We start from the raw sequence: 24,699 nt of genomic DNA, 5'->3' as shown, positions 1-24,699 counted from the left end.
GTGCTATATAAAAAAGCAAGTACACATTCTTATGGCCCCAAAGAAAGAAAGGTCAAGTAACACAAGTTTACCTTTCTCTAGGTCTTTCCTTTAGCGTGCCCACACTCACACCAAATAAAAATTCCAGGGCATCAGATTCCACACATTCGGTTCGCAGTGTTGAACCACTAACAATGGAGCTCACTGGCAGAGAAGCCCTGGGGATAAGATTTCTGGAGGACGTGCCCTGTGGGAGCCTCCTGCTCCCAATGGTTATTGATACAGACCTGCGGGAGCAAGAGCCATTCCCTCTTAACGCGTGCTTGAAAACACTTAGCCAGACTTAAAGAAGAAGCGATCGACCCTCCTCCCCACGGTTGGTTCTCACTACTGTGACTTTCTTCCGGGGGCCGCAGGTGGGTCCTCGACGGGCTCCGCGATCCTGGAGCAGCCGCGCACAAATGGCGCCAGCTGGGCCTGCAAATCTCCGCCCGACCGGCAGGAGGCGCACGAGGCAGAGGGTCCGCCGCCCGGCGCGCCCGCGTGTCCCCGCGCGCCCTCCTGGCGCCGCCGCCCGCGAGGCCCCCGCGGCTCGCTGGGCGGGGCCGGGCGCAGGCGAAACGGCCCTGAGTTGGGCGCGCAGAGCGGCAGCAGCGCGAGCCCGAGGGGGCGTGGAGGCGCGGGCGGCGTGCGCGCGCCGGGCGTGGGCGCGGGTTGGGGTAAGAGGAGCGGCCGCCGCGCGAGCGCCGGCAGAGGGACGCCGGCTACCCTGGACAGCGCATCGCCGCGCAGCATGGTGAGTGCGGGCCGCGCTTCCTTTCTCTCCTCCGCCCGCGCACTCGGCGGGAACCGGCGGCGCGGGCGCTGGGGGTTCGACTGCTAGAATCCGCGGCTGTTGGCGGGGCCCGGCCGGGTCCGCGCGGGCGGGCCTGGGGAGGGGGCGGTGAACGTTTGGGCGGGGGCGCGCGGGCCGGAGCGGGGCCTGTGGTCACAGAAACTTTGTCGGGGTCGCTCCCCGGGACCTCGAGGCGCCCACTCGCGTCCAGCCCCCTGTTGCATGCACGCGGACGCCGAGGACCCGGCCGCGCCCGCCCGCCCGCCGAAGCCCCCGGCCCGCTCTCGCCCACCGGCACCGAAGACCGCTTTTCCCGCGCGCGGGACCCACGCTGCCTCGGGAGATTCTGGGGTCAGGGCCCTAACGGTTGAATCCCTGCGCCCTTCTCGCCTGCACCCGGGGGTGTGTCTGCGCGGCCGCCCTCCCCGGCCGGCGTCGGGTGCTTTGGGGTGAGTGTCGGGGGTCCTGCCCGGGGGACCCCGCCCGGCCCGTTGGTAACGCTGGCTCCTCCGCCGGGAGCTCGGCTCCTGGAGAGGGAGGGTGTCCCGGCGTCCAGCGGCCTGCCCGAGAGTTTTAGCAGCACAGCCCGGTTCTCTGGATACAAAAAGAGTTCGGAAGAACAGCCCTTGGCAAAATGTGAAATCCACATTTGTCTTCCGAGGTCCATTTTCTGCCTTCGCCTCTCTCCACTTGAGGGCTTGTTAAAATTCACTAATCTCCTTTTCCCTACTCCACCTGACCCTAATCAGCCCGAGGTTTTGCCCCCGCTACTGTTTTAGGCACACAAGTGCCACTTGATTGTATGTGAAGTCCGATCCCTTTTTTTTCTGAAATTCCACCTTTCCCACCACGTTCATATTTTGTTTACCTGCTTCATTTTTGTCTTCATTTATTATTTAGCATGCTATATATTTTGTTTCTTGTTTATTGAGCATCTCCACCAACATCTAAGTTTCAGGAAGACAATTTTTTTTTTCCTATCTCTCACACACACACACACAAAAAAAAAACCAGTGCTGGGCACACAGTAGGTGTTCAAGAACTATTTAAAAAAAATTAATCCCAGTAAATCAAAATACTTTCTGTTTATGCACAACTGGGAAACAGCATTCACTTTGTTATGACTGGGTAATCACTTCGAGGATTATCCCATTGACATTGTGATGATGAGAGTCTCTAGTGATGTTTGGGAGGAGGTAGATATTCTTGGACAGTGGGGATTCAATTTTGTGACCCTCAATAGTAAGAGTATTGGTGGTCATCTCTTATACCTGGTCTGTCACTTCATGCTCTTGACATCTTGGCATCAGAATAGACAGGTATTTTAGGGCTAATTGGCTCTCTCCTTTGTTCCAAAGTATAGGTAGGAGATTACTTGAGTAAGGGAGCAAATTCAAGGGTATCTCCTTAACTGAATGAAAAAGTTGTGAGAATTAATCTAACAGCCAGGATCAAGGATAGGCTCTTCTAAATTTTATCCTATACAGTTGTGCTACTACTTCTTTTGGTAGGCATTTTTCAGTAATGTATCTGAATCCAGATTATCTCACTTAAAAAATGGGGCAGGAGGTTGGGGATATATAGCCTAGTTGGTAGAGTGCTTGCCTCACATGCACAAAGCCATGGGTTCACTCTGCAGCACCAAACACACACACACACACAAATAATAATAATGAGGCAGGGATGGAGAAAGATTGGGGGTTGAGTTTATATATAGTGGGTCAGTGAGAGAAACCCTTTTGAATTCCAATAAGAGCTATATGACATGATTTGTTCTTAGTCTAGGGAGTATGTTTATTATAATTGGAGACCAACTGCTTAATGAAATTTAGAGGAGCAAACTTTTGAAAATGATGTTTTTTTAATTGTGACCTCATACAGGTTGGTTGTTCTGTGTTAACCATCTTGTCCAGATAGGTGATAGAAATTAAACGTGAAAAGGAAGGGAGACAAGGCTGTTTTTGAAATCAAAGCCAAATAACCCAATATAAATGAAAGATACCTTATTCTTTGGTTCTAATTGATATTTGTTGGAGATTTTACTGTAAGGATTCTGGTCAAAATATCAAGTATTTTTCTATCCCTTCAAAGTGTAGCATTTTCAAGAAGTATAAGATTCATTTTAAAGTATCCAGTTGGGTAGGCTCAATTTTTGAATCTTTAGCAAATGGTTGCGATTTAACCTAGCTTCCTTCAAAACATTTTAGTCGGTTTGGGCAGTTCAGGTGCTGTCATAGTCTGAAAGGGACTGCTGAAAATTTAAGCACATGCATTTCATATCTCTAGTTATACTCAGAAAACAGGGTTCTCCTCTTCAAGGTTGTGCCAATAACCCATCTTCATTGGACAGTTAGGTATGTACCATTTAACTTGGCAGGTGGAACTTTTAGGAGTAAATGCTGATAAACGGAAACAAGTTTTGATGGAGACTTATTTGGTGACTCAACATGATGAAAGTATGCCAACAGAAGTAGCTCATCATAATTCAAAAGTAACACTTTGTCCTATGTTGTTGGGTATGCTTGTATTCCCAGCTGCTTGGGAGGCTGAGGCAGGAGGATTGCTACCCTCAGTAAAAGCAAGGCACTAAGCAACTCAGACAGTGTTTCTAAATAAAAAGTACAAAATAAGGCATGGGATGTGGCTCAGTGGTTGAGTGCCCCTGAGTTCAATCCCTGGTACAAACACATTTGTATTTTCTTCTCAAATTAGGGCATTACCAGTTAATCACTGACTCTGATAAGGAATCATTTTTAAGAATTGTTAGATTTTCAAAGGCTGTAATTAAACTGTTTAATAACTGGAGAGAATAATTTGTTTAAGAACTTGAGATCTGGTGTCATTCATGGGTTTGCATCTCAATACCAACATTTCACTGTGACCTTGGATCTCAGTATTTTCTTCTATGAAAGATAATAATATTTTTTCATAAGGCTGGGAGGAACAAATAAGATGTACTTTGTGTCAAGCATAGCGCTTAGAGTGCTCAGTAAATACTATTAAAATGTGTTCTTATTTTTTGTGTATCTGTTTTTGATTGAGACACTAGATGGTATCTATTATCTATGTCATATTTCTCTGTCCTTTATGTAATTTTAATATATATCTTACATTGTTCTGCATCAACACTGTACAATAGGAACATAATGTAAACCACATGTAATTTTCTAGTAGTAACATTAAAAAAGAGACTAGTAGAATTAATGATGTATTTTATTTAACCCACTCAATACAAGTATCAATGTAAAAAGGTTGATAACATATTTTACTTGTTTTTTCCATAAAAAAATCTTCAAAATCTGGTGTGTATTTATTCCTACAGCACAGAGCAATTCAGACTAGCCACATTTCAGTTGCTCAGTAGGCACATGCTGTGTTGGACAAGACACCCTAAATAGCACACATCCTCCAAATTTACATGTTATCTACTAGGCCCTTTCCACTGGGGAGAGCCTCGCTGCCACCTAAACCCAGCATTGCACAGAGGAAGCTACTCATCTTTCAGACCCTCCTCTCTGTTGTCTCTCATTGCCAGTAATTCCACCAGCTCTTCAGTCTACTGTGTCTGAAATCTGATTCTTGTTCTCTTTTCTTTTATGTTGTTTATTGTCCTAAAATTCTTAATATTCTTTTTCAAAAATATGAATTCTTTTCAGCTCTTTCATTTTTACCTTTTCTACAGGCGTCCAATTTTATTGTCTGCTTTAAATTTCTGCCTCTACTGAAAAATGTAGTTCTCTATATAAATCACTGAACTCTATATTCTGTTCTTTACTTAGCCCTTTTCATGTGAAATTATAAAATGGGTTCTGCTTCATAGCTTATTCCTATGCTTAACCTCTTTCCTTTATGAAATATCCAAAGAAGAATACTGAATATGATAATCTGGTATTAAAATGATCCACCCAAGAAAAGGATAAAAATAAGCCACAAAAGGAAAAATGAAATTGTTTATTGAAATTTTATTACCTTCCAAGAGGCATAATGGAACTAATAATAACAATGACTATCACAACAGTTATGACACCCTACATACTTTATAAGAAACAGCACTGTCCTCTTTGCCTGGTGAATGAAGGCACAAAACAGAAAACAGACACTGGACCAAGAGTCAGCACACCCAGTGTCTAGACCTGGCTTTAGTATTTACTAGATCTATTCCCTTGATCAAGTCTTTCTTACCTACCTGCTAACTGGGTGTTCTTTTCTACAAGATTGTTAAAATCCCAAGGGGCCTGTGCTGTGCCCCTTTTTACCTCCCTTGGCTGCATGGCTTTTCCCCCAGAGAGCTGGATGTTTGTCTTAATCCTTTCACAGTCAGACCTGCCCTGATTATGCTCCTCATCAGGTTACTCATTTACATACACTTGAATTGAACCACTTGTGGTTTTTTATTTTTATTTTTTTATTTATTTAGTTGTAGATGGACACCATACCTTTATTTATTTTTATGTGGCACTAAGGATCCAACCCATTGCCTCACACATGCTAGGCAGGTGCTTTATCGATAAGCTACAATTCCAGCTTCCATCTGTGTTTTTATTTATCAAATCGTTTATTTCTTCCCTGAATGCAAATTTCCTGAGGCCAGAGTTTTGTTCAGTAGTGTATCTCAAGCACCCAGGTTGTTGCCTGGCGGGGAGGAAGTGCTAAGCTCTTTTGGCTGAGAAGCTGAATGCCAGCTCTCCTGACCTGCTGCACTGCTGTTCTCTTCACATCCCCCATGGTGGTTTGAGAAATGAACATTGGCTTTGCAAAGATACTGTGTAGTTCCTTCAAATTGCAGACTCTCTTTAGGCAGTCAATTTTATTTTATTATAATCATGATTCAGCTTAGACACCTTTCAGTAACATAGCTGCTTCATTAATGCACATGTGCCAGTGTAACTTTTAGTAAAGGAGAAAGTGCATACACTCCTACAACTATGTTTACAGTTCAGTCATATTTGTGGAAGGAGCCAGGTTATGTAATTATATTCAAATGATGAAATGTGTGATTTTATTATAAATTCTTACAAAATTAAAACATGCATTTCCATACTTAAGTTTGCATTTCATGGTATAATTTGTTGAAGGGGCCAGGTTATGTTATTTTTACATCATGAAATCTATAATTATAGCATTAAGTTCTTAGCTAAAATGAAAAAGTCTCAATGTAACCAAAGATGTGATACATAAATTTGCAGAATACTTTTTACTTTATATGTATTTATAGTAATTTTTAGCATTAGTTATATCTTAAATATCTCATTTTATATTTATTAATCAGTTAAATATTTTCAATGCATTTTTGTACACATTAACTCTTTTGAAGCTTCCATTATAAGAAAACAAATGCTGTATCAAAAACCTCCTTTACAATTAAGAAAATTGAGTTTCAAAAAAGCTAAATGAGGGCTGGGATTGTGGCTCAGCAGTAGCGCACTGGCCTTGCATGTGTGAGGCACTGGGTTTGATTCTCAGCACCATGTATAAATAAATAAATATCTGTCAACAACTAAGGGAAAAATATTTTTTAAAAAAACGAAATGATTTGTTCAGAGGTACACATACTGTGGGTAGCAAAGCCAGGTCTTAACCTTCTGATCTAAAAATGACAGCATTTCTACGATTCCATATATTCTAGCCATTAGCCAGCCTAAATATACTCATATAAATTCAACAAAGTACTTTGGGAGAATCACTGTGACTTCTCTGTGTAGTTTCCTCCCCATGAATTACAAGAATAGACAGATATTTATGGATTTTACATAAATATATGTGCATACACATATATGTAAATATATAAATATATAAAAAATAAAATGCTCGCATATGTATATGTATATTATAAACACATATTATATACATATGTATTTATTTATATATATGTAATACACACATACATATACATACATACACACAAACACACAGGTTGGATGTCTTATCTGAAATGATTGGGACCAGAAGTATTTTGTATTTTTTTAGATTTTGGAATATTTGCATATAAATAATGAGATATCTTGGGGATGGAATCCAAGTCTAAACATGAAATTAATTTGTGTTTCATGTATTCCTCATATGTACAACCTGAAGGTAATTGTAATATTTTTAGTGCAACTGTATATTAACTGTGACCTATTACATTAGGTGAGGTGTGGAATGTTCCACCTGTGGCCTCATGTCAGTGCTTAAAAAGTTTCAGATTTAATTTTGGATTTTGGATAAGGATGCTCAAACTGTAATATGCACATATATACTTAAACATATTAAATATACAAAAATCTGTTTCCATTTTGTATGTATAGAAAATGAGACCTACAAGGAAAAAGTGTTGTTTGTAATGGAGGTGTTCATGAACAAAATATGCACATATTAAACATTAGAATAATAAATTGGAGCACCCTTAAACTAGACTAATAATTTTCAAGTCACTGTTTTTTAATAGAATGCAATATTAAGACATCAATCAGAAAGAAAAGCAGTAGCTTTGCACATACATTCTTATTTCATAATGAAATTTTATAATTTGGCTTTATTTCTAGTACTTTTAACCATTGAAACACATTGAATTTTTCATGTGACTAAGCATAATTTGATTTGTGAAATCTTTGAGTTTCACAGATAATAGGACTACCTTATTTCTTCCATAAGGTCAAAAATTTATTGACCATTAAGGAGTTAAAAATTAACTCATACCCTTAAAGAAAAAGACAATGTGTCCATAATGCAAAAATAAGTTTGAGTCATTTTCAGTGTTCCTGGAAATCCAGTTCTGTTCCCCTGACTGTCTCTGCCTCTGGGAAGTCTGTGTAGTGCTGAGGCATGGCAGGAATAAAAGAAGTCTGTGCTTGGAGCCTCTGCTCCTGTTCTTTAGGCTTTTCTTAAATTGTTATAGGGAAGGCAGTCTTGGAACAGCAGCTTCCTTGATTTGGGGACATAAGATTTTCTGGCTGTTCTAATGTCAGTCATGAAGTTATGCTTAAGAGGGAGGGTGCTTTGGGCTGTCAGGAAAACTCTCAGTGGGCTGTACTCTCCTCTAGGGCAACCCAACCAAAATTGTTCTTGGGGCCTCTTTACTTCCCTGTCTCCACAGGCTAGGCAGTTGTTATCTCTTGTATTTTCAAGGAAGCCATTATCCTACCTTCCTTTGGCCTTTTCTGCTTTCAGACTCCTAAAAAGAAATGAGATCACAAGTCAATCTGAGATTTATTGTCTGAAGTCTTTTTCAACCTCACAAATGCAAAAAGCAACCAAGCTAGTTTCATTGTTTTGTTACTCGTGTTTCTCTCTTAAACAAGAGCATAGTTATGACATCAACCCCTAACAAGTCCTACCAGTGCCACTAAAATGCTGCCAGGTTCATTTTGCAAACTAGGTTTATTGTAATAATTGTTAACCTTTACAGTTTAAAAAGTCAATGGAAACATCCCTGTTATAATACATTTCTGAAAAGAACACTAATCTTATGAATGCTTGCCTCATATAAGCTAGAACAAGTATCTCTAATAGTCTTAAGCCCTTAGTGTGAACTTTGAAATTAATAGTTTTCATTTGTCGTTCTTTTGAAGGAAAGAAATATGTTGTTTACATTGAATATTTGAGTCTTTAAAATTGCTCTCAAGGATACATGCAAATACATTGACTCAATCATTTTTTGATTAGATATATTCAACACTTTGTTCATTCAACATATACTCAGTACTGCTGATTACAGATTGTATATAGGCACTATTAATTTAAAATAAAAGACAGTCTCTGCTTCAAGAAGTGTACAGCAAAAGTGATGATTTGTCTCTTCCAGTGCAGTATACCTCAAGTCATCAGAGAGCCTTCATGTCCTCCTCAGGCTACTAAATGTGCTTCCATGTCTATATCCTTCTATCTAATAGAAATACCTAGTCTAATAACATGACTGATTTTCATACACAAAATACAGATTCTATGGCATGGGTAAATTTTAATTTATCATAACAAGTATGTGGTCAAGGCATGCAGAGGACTGGTAACTAGGAGCCAAAATATCAAGGATTAATAAGAAGAAAAATCTGTGTGACACCAGAGTACTCAGTAGACCAGACAATTCAGTGAAGAGGAAAAAAGAAAAACCAGTGGTCTGAGAGACAGTATAGATGAGGTAGTGTGGGTTTGAACAGGGCCCTAGGAATCTGACAGACATGTTTAAATGCACATGTGCAGACTGGGCGTAGCCAGACCTGCTGCACGAGAATTTCTGAGGGAGAGGCCTGAGAATCTGTATGTTAGGAATCACCTGCCTCACATTAGAAATCTGATGCTCTAGGAAATACTTTCTAGCCGAATGTTTATTATATGCTTCCTGAAGGAATTGGGATCTATATTGAATCACAACTGGGTTATATTTTGATATGCAGGAAAGGGGAGGAGTGTAGGATTGAGCTGAACATCTGGTTAGAGGAAATAGGTGGGTAATGTCCCAGAAAGTAGTAACAGATGTATTTGAGAGACACTATACAATAAGCATTTTATGGATGAGGTGTCCTCATGGAGCTAGCTCACATTTAGGTGTTCAGTAGTTGCTTTTTGGATATGTAAAGTCTATGGATCACATGATTATGGGGTTTATACCAGGGAGAGATGAAATCAAGTCAGATTCTGAAGTATTAGACTAAGATGTTTCTCCTAGATTTTGTAGGTGGTAGAGAATGGTCCAGTTTTTGATATAGAGAGTCCACTGATAGCAGCATCTTTCAGGAAGATTAATCTAATTCCCATAATCCATGGGGCTGGAAGGGCCTGGGAAGGAGGTTATAAGGGCTCAAGTAACATGTCTCTGCCTTTCACTTATTTTCATGTTGTCAACTTTTGAAAAAAAATCTTGCTGCACATTCCTGGGTTCAAGTCCCTATTCCATGTGTTACTAGGTTAGTTATTTGAACGTCAGTGGTCTCATTTATGACATGTATAATAACTAGCACATAGTGAAGGTGGGTCAGATAGGATAGGACATTAAGATTCTCATGTTACACAGGCCAGCTGGTAGTAGACTCTCATTTCATCTTTACAATCCTTTCCCCACCCCCTCTATGCCTAAACAGGAGATATTTTAAAACTATCTTGATTAGTGTATATGCATTTACATTTTTAAAATTCTCAAATCAAATTCCTATGATAATGGATTTGAATTTTAACATGCAGGATTTTTTCTTAGAAGAAAAAAAAGTAAAAAAGATTCATTACCTGATTTCTGATCCTTATCTGTAGGATTAATTCTGCTAGAGTAATTAGTGAACAATAGTAATTAGTGAACATAGTTCATGTTTGTTTCAAAACTATTTTTGTCTTAGTGTTCTGACCTATAGATGCATTGGTATTACAAAACTGAATTTTTTTTGGAAAATTTTCATGGATTTGAATAACAACATTGAAAAATCTCGAGATCCACATAACCATTAAACCTCAGTTATCTGCCCAACCACTGGCATCAAATTGTCTGTCTTGAGCTTCTTAATAGTCTTTAATCTACTGCCTTAACCCCTAAAAGTTACACTGCAGGAAAATATATCTTCCATTCTCTGTCTTTCCCACCTAAATATGATAAATAATTGGATTTGTTTTGGAAATAATAAAGAGGATGCATATATGCATTTAGCTTCTTGTCTGTCAATTTTGAAGTAATGAAATTTGATTACATGTTTAAGTGGATAAATGGGAATAATAAGTGAAGAACAGGCAGTGTTAGATTAAGTGGAAAAACGAGGAAACACAGGTTGGGTGTATTAGCAACTAATAGACCAACTGGACTGGAATGAATTCCTGTGCAAGGGACTGACTGAAGACAAGAAGGGAGTATTTTGAACCAAACAGAATGACGTTTCTAGGTCTCTGGTCAAAGTCCATAACTCCCTCCAGTGTAAAACATTTTCCTGCTTGGTAGAATAATTTTTTTTTTTTGTACCCTTTGTATGGAGGGCAGAATTTAAAGATGCAATCAGGCATCCCTTGCTGAAGACAAACTAATCGGAGGAGAATTTTTGAACTATATATTTTTAGAGAAACTTATTTAAAAGTAATGTTTTTAAGCCCTAAGTCATGATCTTTTGTACTTTTTATTTTGTAGGGCTTTTGCACACAAATATCTTTGTGCAGTAAGTTGTTTTATAGAAACAGAAAATAAGATGCAAACTACTTTGAGAAAGGCAGAGTCAAGTTTCTGAATTTGGTACATGTTTATAATAATATATGTTCGGGGGGCATGTATTTTTAGGTTTCCTATCTCTGGCAATGCTTTCTTAGTTTAGTAAGTAATTTCTTGGTTAAAGACATTTCAGTAGAATACATGAATTTTGGGGTAATATAGTAAAAATACCAACTAACCATCACCACAGCAAAACTGTCATTTTAGCCATTTGGAATACCCAATATCTTAATGGGGTTAAAAAACAAACACAATGAAAATTTTCTTAGAGTTTGTTGGTATTTGTCTTCCTTTCCAGAAGTCACCTTGTTTTACACAAGTTTGCAAGTTCCTCTCCTGAGCTAAGTGCTCAAATAGGCCAGTTTGCTAATGTCAGAGGTGTCTTGAGTGCTTGGTTTATTTGTAATGATTCAAGGGATATTTGATTATCCTTTGTTCATGTGAAAATAGATGGTATCTGCTACTCGAATTCCCTAGATTTGCCAATGATCTTGGATGTACGGTAGAAAAAAATTAAAGGTTTAACACTAGATTTTTATGGCCTTGTAGAGGTCCTATCCAGGTCTCTCTTACTTTTTGTTTTGGTAAAAACTTTTATTCAAAGTGGTAAAAAATATGAAAATTAATTGTGGCAGTCTTTAGAATAAATTCTGCAATTTAATAGTGTTGTCACTATTTTTAAGACCTTGAATTTTTTTTTTTTTCATAGCTAAGACCTCAATCTTATAAGGAGCAAAATAGACAAATATTTTAAACATCCTATTAGAGGTTTGACAGAATCAAAGCATAAAAAGTCACTTCTCCAACACATCTGTAGCAGACTAAAACTGGAGTCCAGGCCTTTGACTTCTAGTTCTTCCCTGTTTATAATAGGAAAACATCTTTGGTTTTGCCATAGAAATGTGGAAATTTCTGAATAGACATCTGGATCAGTGAGACAAAAAGAGAAAGTCCGTGTAGATGTGGGACCTTGCTACGAGAGAGGTGGCATTACAAAGCAGAAGAGACTGCTCAGGGAATAGGGTTGGATAGATTAGATCTCTACTTGACATCTACAAAATAAATTTCAGACTACTTAAAACACTGAAGAAAAGTGAAGCTTTAAAGTATTAGAAAATATAGGTTATGGAAGGAATAATGTCTTAAATGAGACTAAAAAACATAAATGATGATAGATTTGGACTGGGGCCATACCTGGAAAAAGAAAAAGTGATAGGTTTGACCACATCAAAATAAAAATAAGGGCAGGCTAGAAGAAGGTATTTTCAATGTACATAAACAAAAAAAGTAACATCCAGGATATAAAAATGACTTTAAACACAAGTCAAATAATCCATTAGGAACATGAATGAAGGATATTCAAGACAGCTCACTTCTGGGCGTGGTTACACATGCCTGTAATCCCAGAACGCAGGAGGCTGAGGCAGAAGAATCACAAATTTGAGGCCAGCTTTAGCAACTTAGACCCTGTCTCAAAATAAAAAGGGCTAGGTATGTGACTCATCTGTGTTCAATCCCTAGTATCAGTTAATGAATATATATATATACATACATAGACACATACATAGGTAGCTCACTGAAGAGGAAACTATATTATGTGAGTAAACATTTTAAAACTTGCACAACTGCAATAGCAATATGGAAATGCAAATTAAAACCATGGTAAACACATGGACTTGGCAAAAATTAAAAACAGTAGCAGGTTCTGTAAATTTTTCAGAGCAATGTGAGAGTTTTTACAAAAATTAAAAATGCACTCTTTAAACAACATAGCAGCTCCACAACTAGATTTATTCCTAGAGAAATTGTGACTTGTGAACATAGAGATTTGTATAAAGCAGCACTTTTCATAATGACAGAAAATTGGTAACAACCTAAAATGTCCACTAGTAAAGAAATGGACACATAACAGTATAGAGCACCCACGTGGTGGAGTGCAGCCAGCAAACAAGGCTGGGGCAGAAGGGGCCACAGAAAGGCCAGTGTGTACCGTATAGTGTGTATGAACCCAAATGCCCAAAGCCTCTTGTGAGTGTCTGGAAATCTGTAGCAACGGGGAATGCAGACAGAAGAAGGGAAGCAAGGTCCGGGGATGTGCCGAGGAAATGACATCCCTATCCATTGTCTTATTTCTCAGTGTCCAGCACATGACAGATACCCATAAACATTTTTTGAATTAATTAATTTTAAAAGATTTGGAGCAAAAATGATATAATTTTAACATGCATGTGTTTGTCTTATTATTCTCTTCATTTCTATGCTTCACATCTCCCCTTCCAAGTTAAAAATAGGTTTGGATTTGGGATCTGCATTAGAGTCTCAGATCAGAATTCTATTAATTAAGAACTGCATCCAGGACAGATGAGCCACAGGGCAGGAGACCTTCTGTTGTTCTGTTAAACCTTAATCCTGTTGTCTTGGCTAAATGAATTGACAGGTTGCCTCCATGCAGCTGTAGAGAACTGATAACACAGAAGGCTGGGTTTGTCATTCTCAACATCTGTGAAAAGAATAAGCCAATTTCCCCATCATGGAAAGACAGAATGACCAAATATAAGCAGTAATAGCAACGAATACATCTGATCGAGTGTTCTTTACTTCCCAGCAGCTATAGGAATCTCTTCTTTGCTCACTCAACTTCACAGCAACTCTGGACTTTGCTACTGTCATTCCCTTTTTACAGATAAGGAAACTGAGGCAAGTCCAGGTGAGAGAGGGATATAAAGGAATAAGGAGAGCATTTTTACTCCAATTGTACAACATAAATATTTGTTTCCTAACCAGAAGTCAGTTGTGAAGGGCTCTCAGGAACCGGTAGTGTCCTCTCCCTTCTCTCTTTTCATATGCACACCTCATTCCAGTGTTGTTTTTGAGAATTGTATATTGACTGTCCCATGGAGCAGTGCCAAAATTCAGTGAATTGCAACTCTCCTTTTTACACCACTGAATTTCCTCTTTTATTTTTATTTTTTTCAAGATGTCATTCTTGACAAAAGCACTAAAGGAGGATGCTTCTCTAGGATGACACTCCCCTTGGAGATAAGTCTGATGGCAGTGGGAATGGAAAGCCATGACAGTGTGTCCCTGCATTGGGATTCGAAAACTTAGAACACTGAGGTGCTATCTGTTACCTTCCATGTCCTGCCTGTCATAGATGCCTTTACAAATATGAGGTTGTTGACTCTTCACAACAACACTGTGAGGTTAGGGTGATTAGCCCCGTTTCCTAGATAACAAAGATGCTGCTCAGAGATAATGGTTTACCCAAGATATGCAGTTACTTGGAGTCAGAGTCAAGACTGGGACTTGTGTAAACTCCCATTCTTTGCAGTGAACTGTGCTGAATGCCATGCTACCTCTTGGCCATAACCTGAAGTGATCACTAGACTCAGGTATGGCTGAAAATAATCACAACGTGAGTGACTGGCAGGAAGACACAGCCGTCCTATAAACAAGTCACTCATCATTAGCTCTATGAAATGGGGCAAGTGGCTTTATTTCTCCAAGCCTTATTTTACCAGTCTGTCAAGGCGGAAAGAAAATACTTACCTTACAGAGTAGTTAAGAGAAAGAAAAGAGATAATAGGATGCAATATATCCAGTACAATGGCCGGTATCTAGTGACACTTTCTTGCTACTTTCACTTGTTATTCCTGTTATCATCATCATCTGGAGTGTATGTAATGAAGAAATAAGTGATGACGGAATTCTAAAATTGGGAAGTTCTTGATGTATTCTAAAATGGAAAAAAAAATAATAGTTAGCTTTATGACTGCTGTAGTAGCTAATGTGAAGAATGTAATCTTTTCCCTTTTTATCAATCACTAAATAAAAATAAAGGAAAAGAAAGCTGACCACCATTGTCACAATATGGAGACAGTTTACTCTTCTGATGGGAACAGTTGCTCTGCACTGAAGCCATTCAATCATGGGTCAGCCTGTTTTTTGTACCTGCTTCTAGTCAATAGTAAAATCTCCTTGTAAAGTGACCAAACTAAAGAGCCAGAGAACTAGAATAAATCATGCAATGGTTTATCTTGGCAACTGTAGCCAATGAAGCATGCAATATTCTGGATTGACTTTGTTTTATTCTACTAAGGAGTTAAAATGCTATCCAAATCTAAAACTAGAAAATAAATCCCCAAAGAGCAAAAGGCATCCCCTAACCAGTGCGACTTAGATGTAGTTAAAAAGGAACTCTGCCGTCGTCATTTGCTTGATTGAAAAGAAGAGAAATCCATGTGTGTAGACCCCCGCCCTGCACTGGCAAAAGTCCAAAGGAGACCATTTGAAGGAAGGTGCCAGGGGAAAAGGTTTTAGAGAGGCCCAAGCAAAAGAATTGGTTATATCAATAGATATACGGTGTTCATATTAGGAGTGGTAATAATATTTCTATTACTTTCTGAATGTTCACTTCCGAGAGCTCTAAAATTGTTTAAAAATGGACAAACCTGAAAGATTTTTTAGCACAAAATTAGGAAGGGCTTTCCAAAAATAAGAAACATTTAAAGCTAGACCTTTTGAGCTGGTTTGGAGGCTCTGGCAGGGGAGCACAGCTGCACCTGTGCCTTGCCCTTGACCACAGCCTGTGCCCCTCGTCCTATCACACAGATTCTGGAGGGATACACGGGGAGAAGAGAGGGGAAAGGGGACACCCACCAGCCAACCAGATCAGCCTCATCAACCCTGGTGATCAGTGCAGTGATGGATGTCACAGCCAGATCTCCCCCACACCCAGAACCTAAGGTTCCTCACTGGAGGTTTTCTAGTATGGTAGGTAAATGTCTATCAGAATTGTGGAAATATTTCGATGGAAAGTTGAAATAGATGTTTATGACTCTCTGATATTATAAGAGTTGAAAAACTGTTCATTCATCTGAGGTTGAAAAAAATAACTGCTTTTTGAGCTCTTTTTCTATTCAAAATGATAACTGGACCATGCAGAGCTAGTTTTTATGCTTTTACCTTGTGATAGGCAGTGAATCCTTACAATAAAAATTGACATTTTTCTTTACGTTTTTAAAATTATTTTTCATAAAACATAAGGATGAATTTAGTGAACAGAAATACTCACACTAAAGATTTTCAATATATTTTACCTAAAGATATAAATCTTTTGTTGGTCAGAGGACACAAAATTTCAGTTTGACAGGATAAATAAGTTTACAAGATCTATTTTACAACATGATTATTAGCTAATAACAATATCCTTGAAAATTGTTAAGAGAATAAATTTTGAGTGTTCTCACAATAATAAATAAGAGATGTGAGGGCTGGGGATGTGGCTCAAGCGGTAGCGCGCTCGCCGGGCATGCGTGTGGCCCGGGTTCGATCCTCAGCACCACATACAAACAAAGATGTTGTGCCCGCCGAAAACTAAAAAAAATAAATAAATATTTTTAAAAAAATAAGAGATGTGAGAAATGCATGTTGATTAGCCCAATTTAACGGTTCCATTTATATTTGAAATATACATATTTTAAAACATCATGCTGTACACTACTAGCATATATAATTTGTATTTATCAATTGTACATCTCTAAGGTTAGTTAATCTGCTGGGTGTAATAATAGTAATCTGCATGGTTAAAGTTCATATGAAGAAATCAGGCTGCATTGTATAGACTGGTAAAAAAAAAAAAAAAATTCTGTTACTACTTCTACTTTCTATGTGCTGGATACATAAAAAGCTAGAGACCCAAGTTTAAAGGCAGATTTTAACATCATTAATCCAGGGATCATGTTGGAATTACATGTGAATAACAACTCAAAAGTATACTTATTTTACTGATTCTAAAATGTAGTGATGCATAATTGATATCTGTGAATCTTTGTCTTCATAAAATCTTTGTTTCTAGGTATATGTCTCAATAGCAGCTAATTCATTCGTCATAAAAAGGATGAATATATATGCACACATATATGTGTGTATATATAAGTAAAATTGAAGTCCAAGACCACAAAACTTGTTATTTTGACTTGCCAGACCCAAGTTAAGAATGTAGATCTCTTAATGCATATTCTGGTGCTTTCTGGCTTATGATGATTATTACTATCTTTGTAGTGAAACTTTTTAGCCCTTAATCTTTAAGGGTTAAATGCATAGATATTCCCTTAAGATTTTACAGAATTGGGAAAATCCATTTTGGTTAATATAGGACTTCTAATTAACATATCAACCCTGAATTCCTTCTATATTCTGACATTTTGCTAAATGTATGCAAGCTGCTCTTATGGGTTTGACATAAATTTGCTTTATGCTAAAATATTTTAAGATGAAGTAACTATTTCTGGCATGGAATCAAATAGCTTTCTTTATTAATATATTTAAGTGACTCTTCAATTAGAGAATTCTATGGACTGAGGGATAGCAAACTAGAATGAGCCTAGATAATAGGTGAAAGTCAGCCTGCATCTGTCTAAGAGACTGTGGTAAGGTTCTCTATCACTTCCCACTGCTACCATCATAATAAGTTTCTGAGACTTAAATCTCCTTACTGATGAGACGGTGGACATTAAAAACCATTAATAAGCAGCTGTTTCCCCACCGCTCCTAGTTTGTCAGTAAAACAAAGGAGGTGCTCTCCTGCAGCCCAGCCCAACCCAGCTTGCCCATCCTTGTAGCTGAGAGGATCCTTTGGATGTCCTGCCAGGAGCTGCCTTACTGTATCCTGATGGCCAGCCCTGTGTGACCTGCCAGGCTTGCTACTGGCTGTGTCTGAGTCATTTACCCTTTCAACCCTGGGCTGTGTTTTAAAGCCATGCAAATGAGTTAACCAGACTTTATCCTTTAAAAGCCAACAATAATCTAAAACAAAAAATTGATAGTCTAGCAACTCCTTTGCCTTTTTAAATAAATCTAACCCCAATACACATTTATTTTTTACATAGTTGATCAGGAAACTGTAAGTCTTTACTTACAGGACTAATTTGGCCGCTATTGGAGAAACAACCAGAACCACGGATGAGGCTGAGACCACTTGCAAAGTGGAAGCCATGCTGTCGTTAACTGTCATAACTCCTGTGTTGCTATGTCCATTTCACCATCCTGAAAACACCAGCTGGAAGAAAACTCCAGAATGTTCTCAGCTCGCCTGTGCACACCTGTGATCCCCTTACTACCCACTAGTGTTACTGCATTTATCCTTTCCCTTCTGTAGGTTGAAAGGAAAAACACTAAATCTTGCACATCGGCATTAACTACAGTAGTTAACACTCTCTATAACAAGACATCTCTGAAAGCCATATCTGAAAAGAAAAACCAAATCATCTTTGGGAGCTAAAAGGCTAAAACTAGGCGAAGACTTCTGCCAAGAAAATATTCTAAGAATTATGAAAGTAATTGTTAGAATATTTTTGTTTATTTTATAGAAACCAAGTACTTTCTAATGGACAAGGGAACAGATTGAGTCATACCTGTACACTTTTTAAAGATAATTTGGGAGCATTCTCTTAAATTATTTTGATGTCCATGGTTGCGCTTTTCTGACTGCACTTTGGTTTTTATTGTACATTCATAATTATTTCAAATAGGCAATTATTATTTTTAAAACTTTCCTTCCACCCTGCTAAAAGTTACACCGATAAGCATTTAAAAGAAGACCTTGCTGCCGTGCAGTTGAACTAAAAAATGGTCAAACGAATGAAATGCCTAAAGCAGCCCAACTCATCACACAAATCACTGAATTTTAACTTCAAAGGCTACAGATTTTGGTCTCACTGATTTCAGGTTTGTCTTGCCTGTTTTTTTTCTAAATTAGTCATCAATCCTATGTACACCAGATACTGGCATCATACATGAAACCAGAACTAGGTTCATTTGGTCATTATGAATTTTACATTATTTTCAGTAGTAGCTTCAAAAACTTATATAAGAATGGATGGCCATAGGGTTGGCAGCTGGGGGTAGAGGATGGGGACCAGGGGAGTGGGCTTAAAGCTGCTTTTACTTCAGAGTTGATTAAGAAAATAGAACTTCTGCACTCTGAAGAAGGTGGGCTGGAAGTTGCGGGAGGGTGCTGAAGCCTTACAAAGCCATTTTCTGTGCTTCTGTTGCACATTGCTGCTGCTTCACCTAACAAGGCCACTGAAATCTTTTGGCAGGGGTGGGGGGCATGGAACAACCTTAATTCTTTTTTTCTGAATTTTTTAAAACAGGTCAGAAGGACTGTATAACAGTTTCTCTCTGTTGGCAGGAAATCCAAACAGATTTGTCCTTGGAGTTTAGGTACAAACTCATGCTTTTTCCTCCCGAACCAAACTTGCTCTTCAAAAACCCAATTTAAGCTGTATGTGGTGGTGCATGCCTGTGATCCCAATGACTTGGGAGGCTGAGGCAGGAAGAGGGAAAGTTTGAGGCCAATCTCAGCAACCTAGTCAGACCCTGTCTCAAAAATGAAAAAAGCTAGGGATGTGCTTGGTGGTAGAGTGCCTCTGGGTTCAATCCTCAGTAATACAAAAAGAAAAAAAGAAAGCCCATTTAGGTCAAGGCTACTTTTTTCAAATAGGCAGTTGTTATTTTTAAAACTTTCCTTTCACCCTGAAAAAGTTAACACAGATAAGCATTTAAAAGAAGACCTTGTTGGCATGCAGTTGAACTAAAAAATAGTCTAATGAAGAAAATGCCTAAAGTTACTTTTTTACTTGGGGAGGAATACTGGGGATTGAATTTAGGAGCTCTCTACTACTGAGTTACATCCCCAGCCCTATTTTGTATCTTATTTAGAGACAAGGCCTCACTGAGTTGCTTAGTGCCTTGCTTTTGTGAAGGCTGACTTTGAACTTGAAATCTTCCTGCCTCAGCCCCCAGAGCCACTGGGATAATAGATATGTGCTATCATGCTTTGCTCAAGGTTACTTTTTTTAGAGTTTTTGTACTTCTTGTTGCAAAGAACCTTGTTGCAAAAGCCATGGTAATTTCATTTTTGGTGAACATTTTTTTTTCATATATTTGTTGATTGATTGTATATCTTCTTCTGAGAAGTGTCTATTCAGTTCCTTGGCCCATTTATTGATTGGGTTATTTGTTTTTTTGGTGTTAAGATTTTTTTAGTTCTTTATATATTCTAGAGATTAGTGCTCTATCTGACCTGCATGTGGTAAGAATCTGACCTGCTCTATCTGACCTGCATGTGGTAGTAGGCTCTCTATTCACTTCACTGATTGTTTCTTTTGCTGAGATGAAGCTTTTTAGCTTGAATCCATCCCATTTATTAATTCTTGACATTCTTGTGCTATAGGAGTCTTATTAAAGAAGTTGGGGCCTAATCCAACATGATGGAGATTTGGGCCTACTTTTTCTTGTAATAGACACAGTGTTTCTGGCTTAATTCCTAGATTCTCGATCCACTTTGAGTTGAGTTTTGTGCATGGTGAGAGATAGGGGTCTAATTTCATTTTGTTGCATATGGATTTCCAATTTTCCCAGCACCATTTATTGAAGAGCCTGTTTTTTCTCCAATGTACATTTTTGGTGCCTTTGTCAAATATAACTGTAATTATGTGGGTTAGTCTCTGTGACCTCTATTCTGTACCATTGGTCTACAAGTCTATTTTGGTCCAATACCATGCTCATACATTGCTGGTGGGACTGCAAATTGGTGCGACCAATATGGAAAGCAGTAGAAAGAATCCTTGGAAAACTGAGAATGGAGCCACCATTTGACCCAGCTATCCCGCTCTTTGGTCTATACCCAAAGGACTTAAAAACGGCATACTACAGGGACACAGCCACATCAATGTTTATAACAGCACAATTCACAATAGCTAAACTGTGGAACCAACCTAGATGCCCTTCAGTAGATGAATGGACAAAGAAAATGTGGTATACATACATAATAGAATATTATTCAGCATTGAAAGTGAATAAAATCATGGCATTTGCAGGTAAATGGATGGAGCTGGAGAATATAATGCTAAGTGAAATTAGCTAATTCTAAAAAACCGAATGCTGAATGACTTCTCTGATTTAATGATGCTGGTTCATAATATGCTGTGTGGTGGGGGATGGGAGGATTAAATTAACTCTAGATAGGGGAAAGGGGGAGGGAGGGAAATAGAGGGAGTATAGAGGTAGGAAAGATGGTGGAATGGGATGGTCATCATTACCCTAAGTACATGTATGAAGATTCAAAGGATGTGACTGTACTTTGTGTACAACCAGAGATGTGAAAAATTATGCTGTATATGTGTAATATGAATTGTAATGCATTCTGTTGACATACATAACAAAATAAATTTTTTTTAAAAAAGGGTAGTCATTACCCTTTCATAAAAGTGCTCATTTAGCAGGAGTCAAAACAATAGCCAAGTAGATTATTTTTTTAAATGGGGATCAGAGCCTTATATTTACATAGTATTCTTTCTTTTCTTAATTAAATTAATTAATTTACTCTATCTGTTTTGCCATCCCCGGGATTGAATCCAGGGCACTTTACCACTGAACTGCATCTCCACTCCTTTTTAAATTTTATTTTGAGACAGGGTCTTGCTTAAGTTGCTGAGCTTTGCTTTGAATCTGTGATCTTCCTGCCTCAGCCTCCTAAATTGCTGAGATTACAAGCATGTGCCACTGCCTGGCTAATTTTCTTCATTTTTACACAATATCTTGGCAAAGGCATTGGCTTAGTTACACATGGTGTATAGCTTGTAATAGATAACTTTTGTCTTTACTCATCAGCCTGTTTTGGGAGACCGTGATGACTGATGGTTGAACACTGATGAGTGAACTTAGGTGAATTAAGTTGAGGTCCCAGAAGGTGTGTAAAATAACATGAACTTAAAATATCTAAAATTAGTTTGTCACACACTCTATCCATCATAAAGGCAAGGGGGATGTCCTTCCCATTTTTGTGCATACACAGCTTAGGCTGCAATTGCTGTTGATGATTTTTTTGTTGTTGTTACTGTTCTCATAATGGCTGCTAATGGTGTTCAGTTTGACTTGATATTGTCTGGGTTAAAATGCTAAGGGAGAGGTATGAATTTTTTTCCTTTACCTCTTAGAAAAAACTTTACACAGCGAAGAGTGGTACAGCTATCACTTTAGTGACATTATACTGCCAAACAAAGAAGTGTTGAATAAGGATTTCAGAATTTGGATTGCTTCATAAATTTCCATATTGGTTGGTTTTATATCTTAAAACAAAGAAATGTGTAACCAGTCTGTCTATATGCCTCTCATTTTGTCTCTTGCTCAGTATAGCAGTAAAAGAATACACCTTTTAACTTACCATAAATACATTTAAGTACTATTTAGTTTTAGACTATATATACAAATAATATAGATGTGAGCATTGTTTTTTATTAACTGTGTTTAATTTATATATGACAGCAGAATTCATTACAATTCATATTACACATAGAACATAATTTTTCATATCTCTGGTTGTATACAAAGTATATTCACACCAATTCGTGTCTTCACACATGTACTTTGGATAATGATGACCATTACATTCCACCATCATTTCTAACCCCATGCCCCCTCCCTTCCCCTCCCACCCCTCTGCCCTATCTAGAGTTTGTCTATTCCTCCCATGCTAGTTGTGAGCATTATTTAAAAATAAGGAATAATGACTTATATTTTTTCCAAGAAATCATTTAAAAGGTTTGCTTTGTTTTCATTTCCAAAAGGGTACCACTTGTACATGCAGAATAGCCAACCTGCTTCCCCTCTGGTCAGTACTTGATAACCAGAGCACATTCAAACAGAATCTCCTTTCATTGCTACTGTTAATTGTGAAAGAGCTTTATTCTTTCCCCATGTCCCCAAATTCAGAAACTGGTACAATTCCAAGTTGTCCTGAGTACAGATATCTGTTTTTGGATTAAATCTCCAAGGAGTTTTATATTCACTCACCACTTCCTGTGGAAGTTTAAATTGTAATACTTATAAATATCTTGAATTGCAAACTTAGCATTCTTGGCTTTTTTGCTCTTTGCATACTGAATCACAGAATAACTTTTTAAAAATTTTTTAATCATGAAATTGAAACTTTGTTTTTCTGTTTAGCAGATTTTATTTTATTCAGTTAAAATTAAGGCAAGTTATTTAATATCTTTTAACCCATAAAGTTCAAAGTTTTCAATGCTGTAATTATTTCTGTGAAATTGACAACAGTTGCATTAAAATAGGTTGGAAATCATTATATTAATCAGCATTATTATTATAGTTTTATATAATCCCAGATTATAAAATTTTATATTATATACTGAAAGTTTTTTATATGTATTCCACATCTAAGACAATGGAACAAAATGTTATGAGATAAATGTGTTTGGATTTTATTCCCATACTCTGGGAAAGAAGGCCATAACTTTCAAAAGGACTGGAAAGAAATTAATTCATTGTATTCATTTTTAATGATATGCATTTAGTAAAATATCATTTTCCTGATTTGAGATTCAAGATTTAACCAAATGTGTGCTGATTACTATAGAGAATTGGACTGATCACTAATCTGTTTGTATCAATACAAAATAATAAAATATTTGATGGAAATTTAAGTTGCTTGTCAGGTACTTAGTCAAAAATTTCTAAGTAGGGTTATACTTTGTAGACATTTTATATGATACATATTTTATCAAACCAACCCATTAAAAATTGATTTTCTTTTCCAACTCAAGGAGAGCATTGTACAACTTTTCTGTAATTCCATTAATTTTCTAGATTTTAGTTGTAATAGTTCAATTATGTAACTGATGTATTGATAGTGAGTTACTGTTAAAAACTAAACACTGACGGAGGTATAGAGAGGAAGCTTCACCCCCCTCCTCCTCTCTAGAGGTGATCAGCTGGAACAGTTTGATGTGTATTGTGAAAAAGAATTTTTTTTAACTTGGACACGCATGCTAGGTAAATAGGTATACTATTTATTTATCTAAGCCAAATGTCCTTAAGTCAAATTTGTGCTTTGTTATCCAACTTCACCATGGTTTCGTTTCTTAGAGAAAGGCAGTCCTTGAAGTTATAGAAAGGCATTCCAGAAGGCTATTTTTCCTTTTACCTGGACTACTCAATTTCATTTTATTATTTTAATAAAGGTGTCAAAATTTTGAAACAAACATGTTAAATTGGGAGAGGAGACAAATATACGTCTTGGAATTCGAATTGATCTTGTCAAGAGGCAAAAATAAGGTGGAAATGAAGATAAATTCAATAGGGATAAAAATTTAAATTGCCATATAGTTTTAAAAGTTTATTTGGAGGAATGTGGTAAGGCTTGAATTGTATAGCTCACATGAGAAAACCTTGTGGTGCTTATCAGCAGACTGACACAGCATCTGAATCCAGTCCTATGATGCTTTAATAGAAATATTATGACCTGATCAGGAGAGACACAGGTCTTATCTCCCTTCCATGCCACCAAAAAGGAAAAGAAGAGGTATATGTATTGTATGTGAAAAACTGTGTGTGTGTGTGTGTGTGTGTGTACATATCTATGTTTATTTATTCATAGAAGAAATTGTTTTCTTTGCTCTTTGGAGGAAAGAAACTTCAAAAGAGAAATTAAGAAAACATGGGTCCTGTTGGCTCTGAGGGTAAACCTAGCATTGTGAGTGCTCAGAGTCATTCAAAATACATTAGAAACCAAATCAACATATATGAGAATGTTAACAAGGTACCCAAAGTCATATGAAAAAAGGAGCAGATGAGTATTGTGAATGTTTAGAAGAAGAAAGTTTCATCAATTCATTCAATAAATATTAAATGCCCTTTGTGGTCGGTC

General features: G+C 37.8%; 1 protein-coding gene across 2 annotated transcripts in view; it reads left to right on the top strand.

Annotated features, from left to right (window-relative positions):
* The first annotated feature begins 683 nt into the window (after positions 1-683).
* The window catches only part of Elovl2 (ELOVL fatty acid elongase 2), a 48,197-nt gene continuing 24,181 nt past the window's right edge, over positions 684-24,699 (top strand). The window contains exon 1 of one of the 2 annotated variants that reach the window (XM_046453531.2): positions 684-775. In XM_046453531.2, the coding sequence (XP_046309487.1) occupies positions 773-775 (3 nt within the window). In that variant the 5' untranslated portion in view covers positions 684-772. The remainder of the gene's footprint in view (positions 776-24,699) is intronic. The other variant, XM_046453530.2, reaches the window with a different exon arrangement.

The sequence above is a fragment of the Marmota monax genome, unplaced genomic scaffold (assembly GCF_021218885.2).
Source record: "Marmota monax isolate L192 unplaced genomic scaffold, Marmota_monax_Labrador192_F-V1.1 WCK01_AAM20220418_F8-fsc00029, whole genome shotgun sequence".
Classification (NCBI taxonomy): domain Eukaryota; kingdom Metazoa; phylum Chordata; class Mammalia; order Rodentia; family Sciuridae; genus Marmota; species Marmota monax.
Note: the sequence above shows the minus strand (reverse complement) of the source record. Positions and strands in the feature narration are given on the sequence as shown.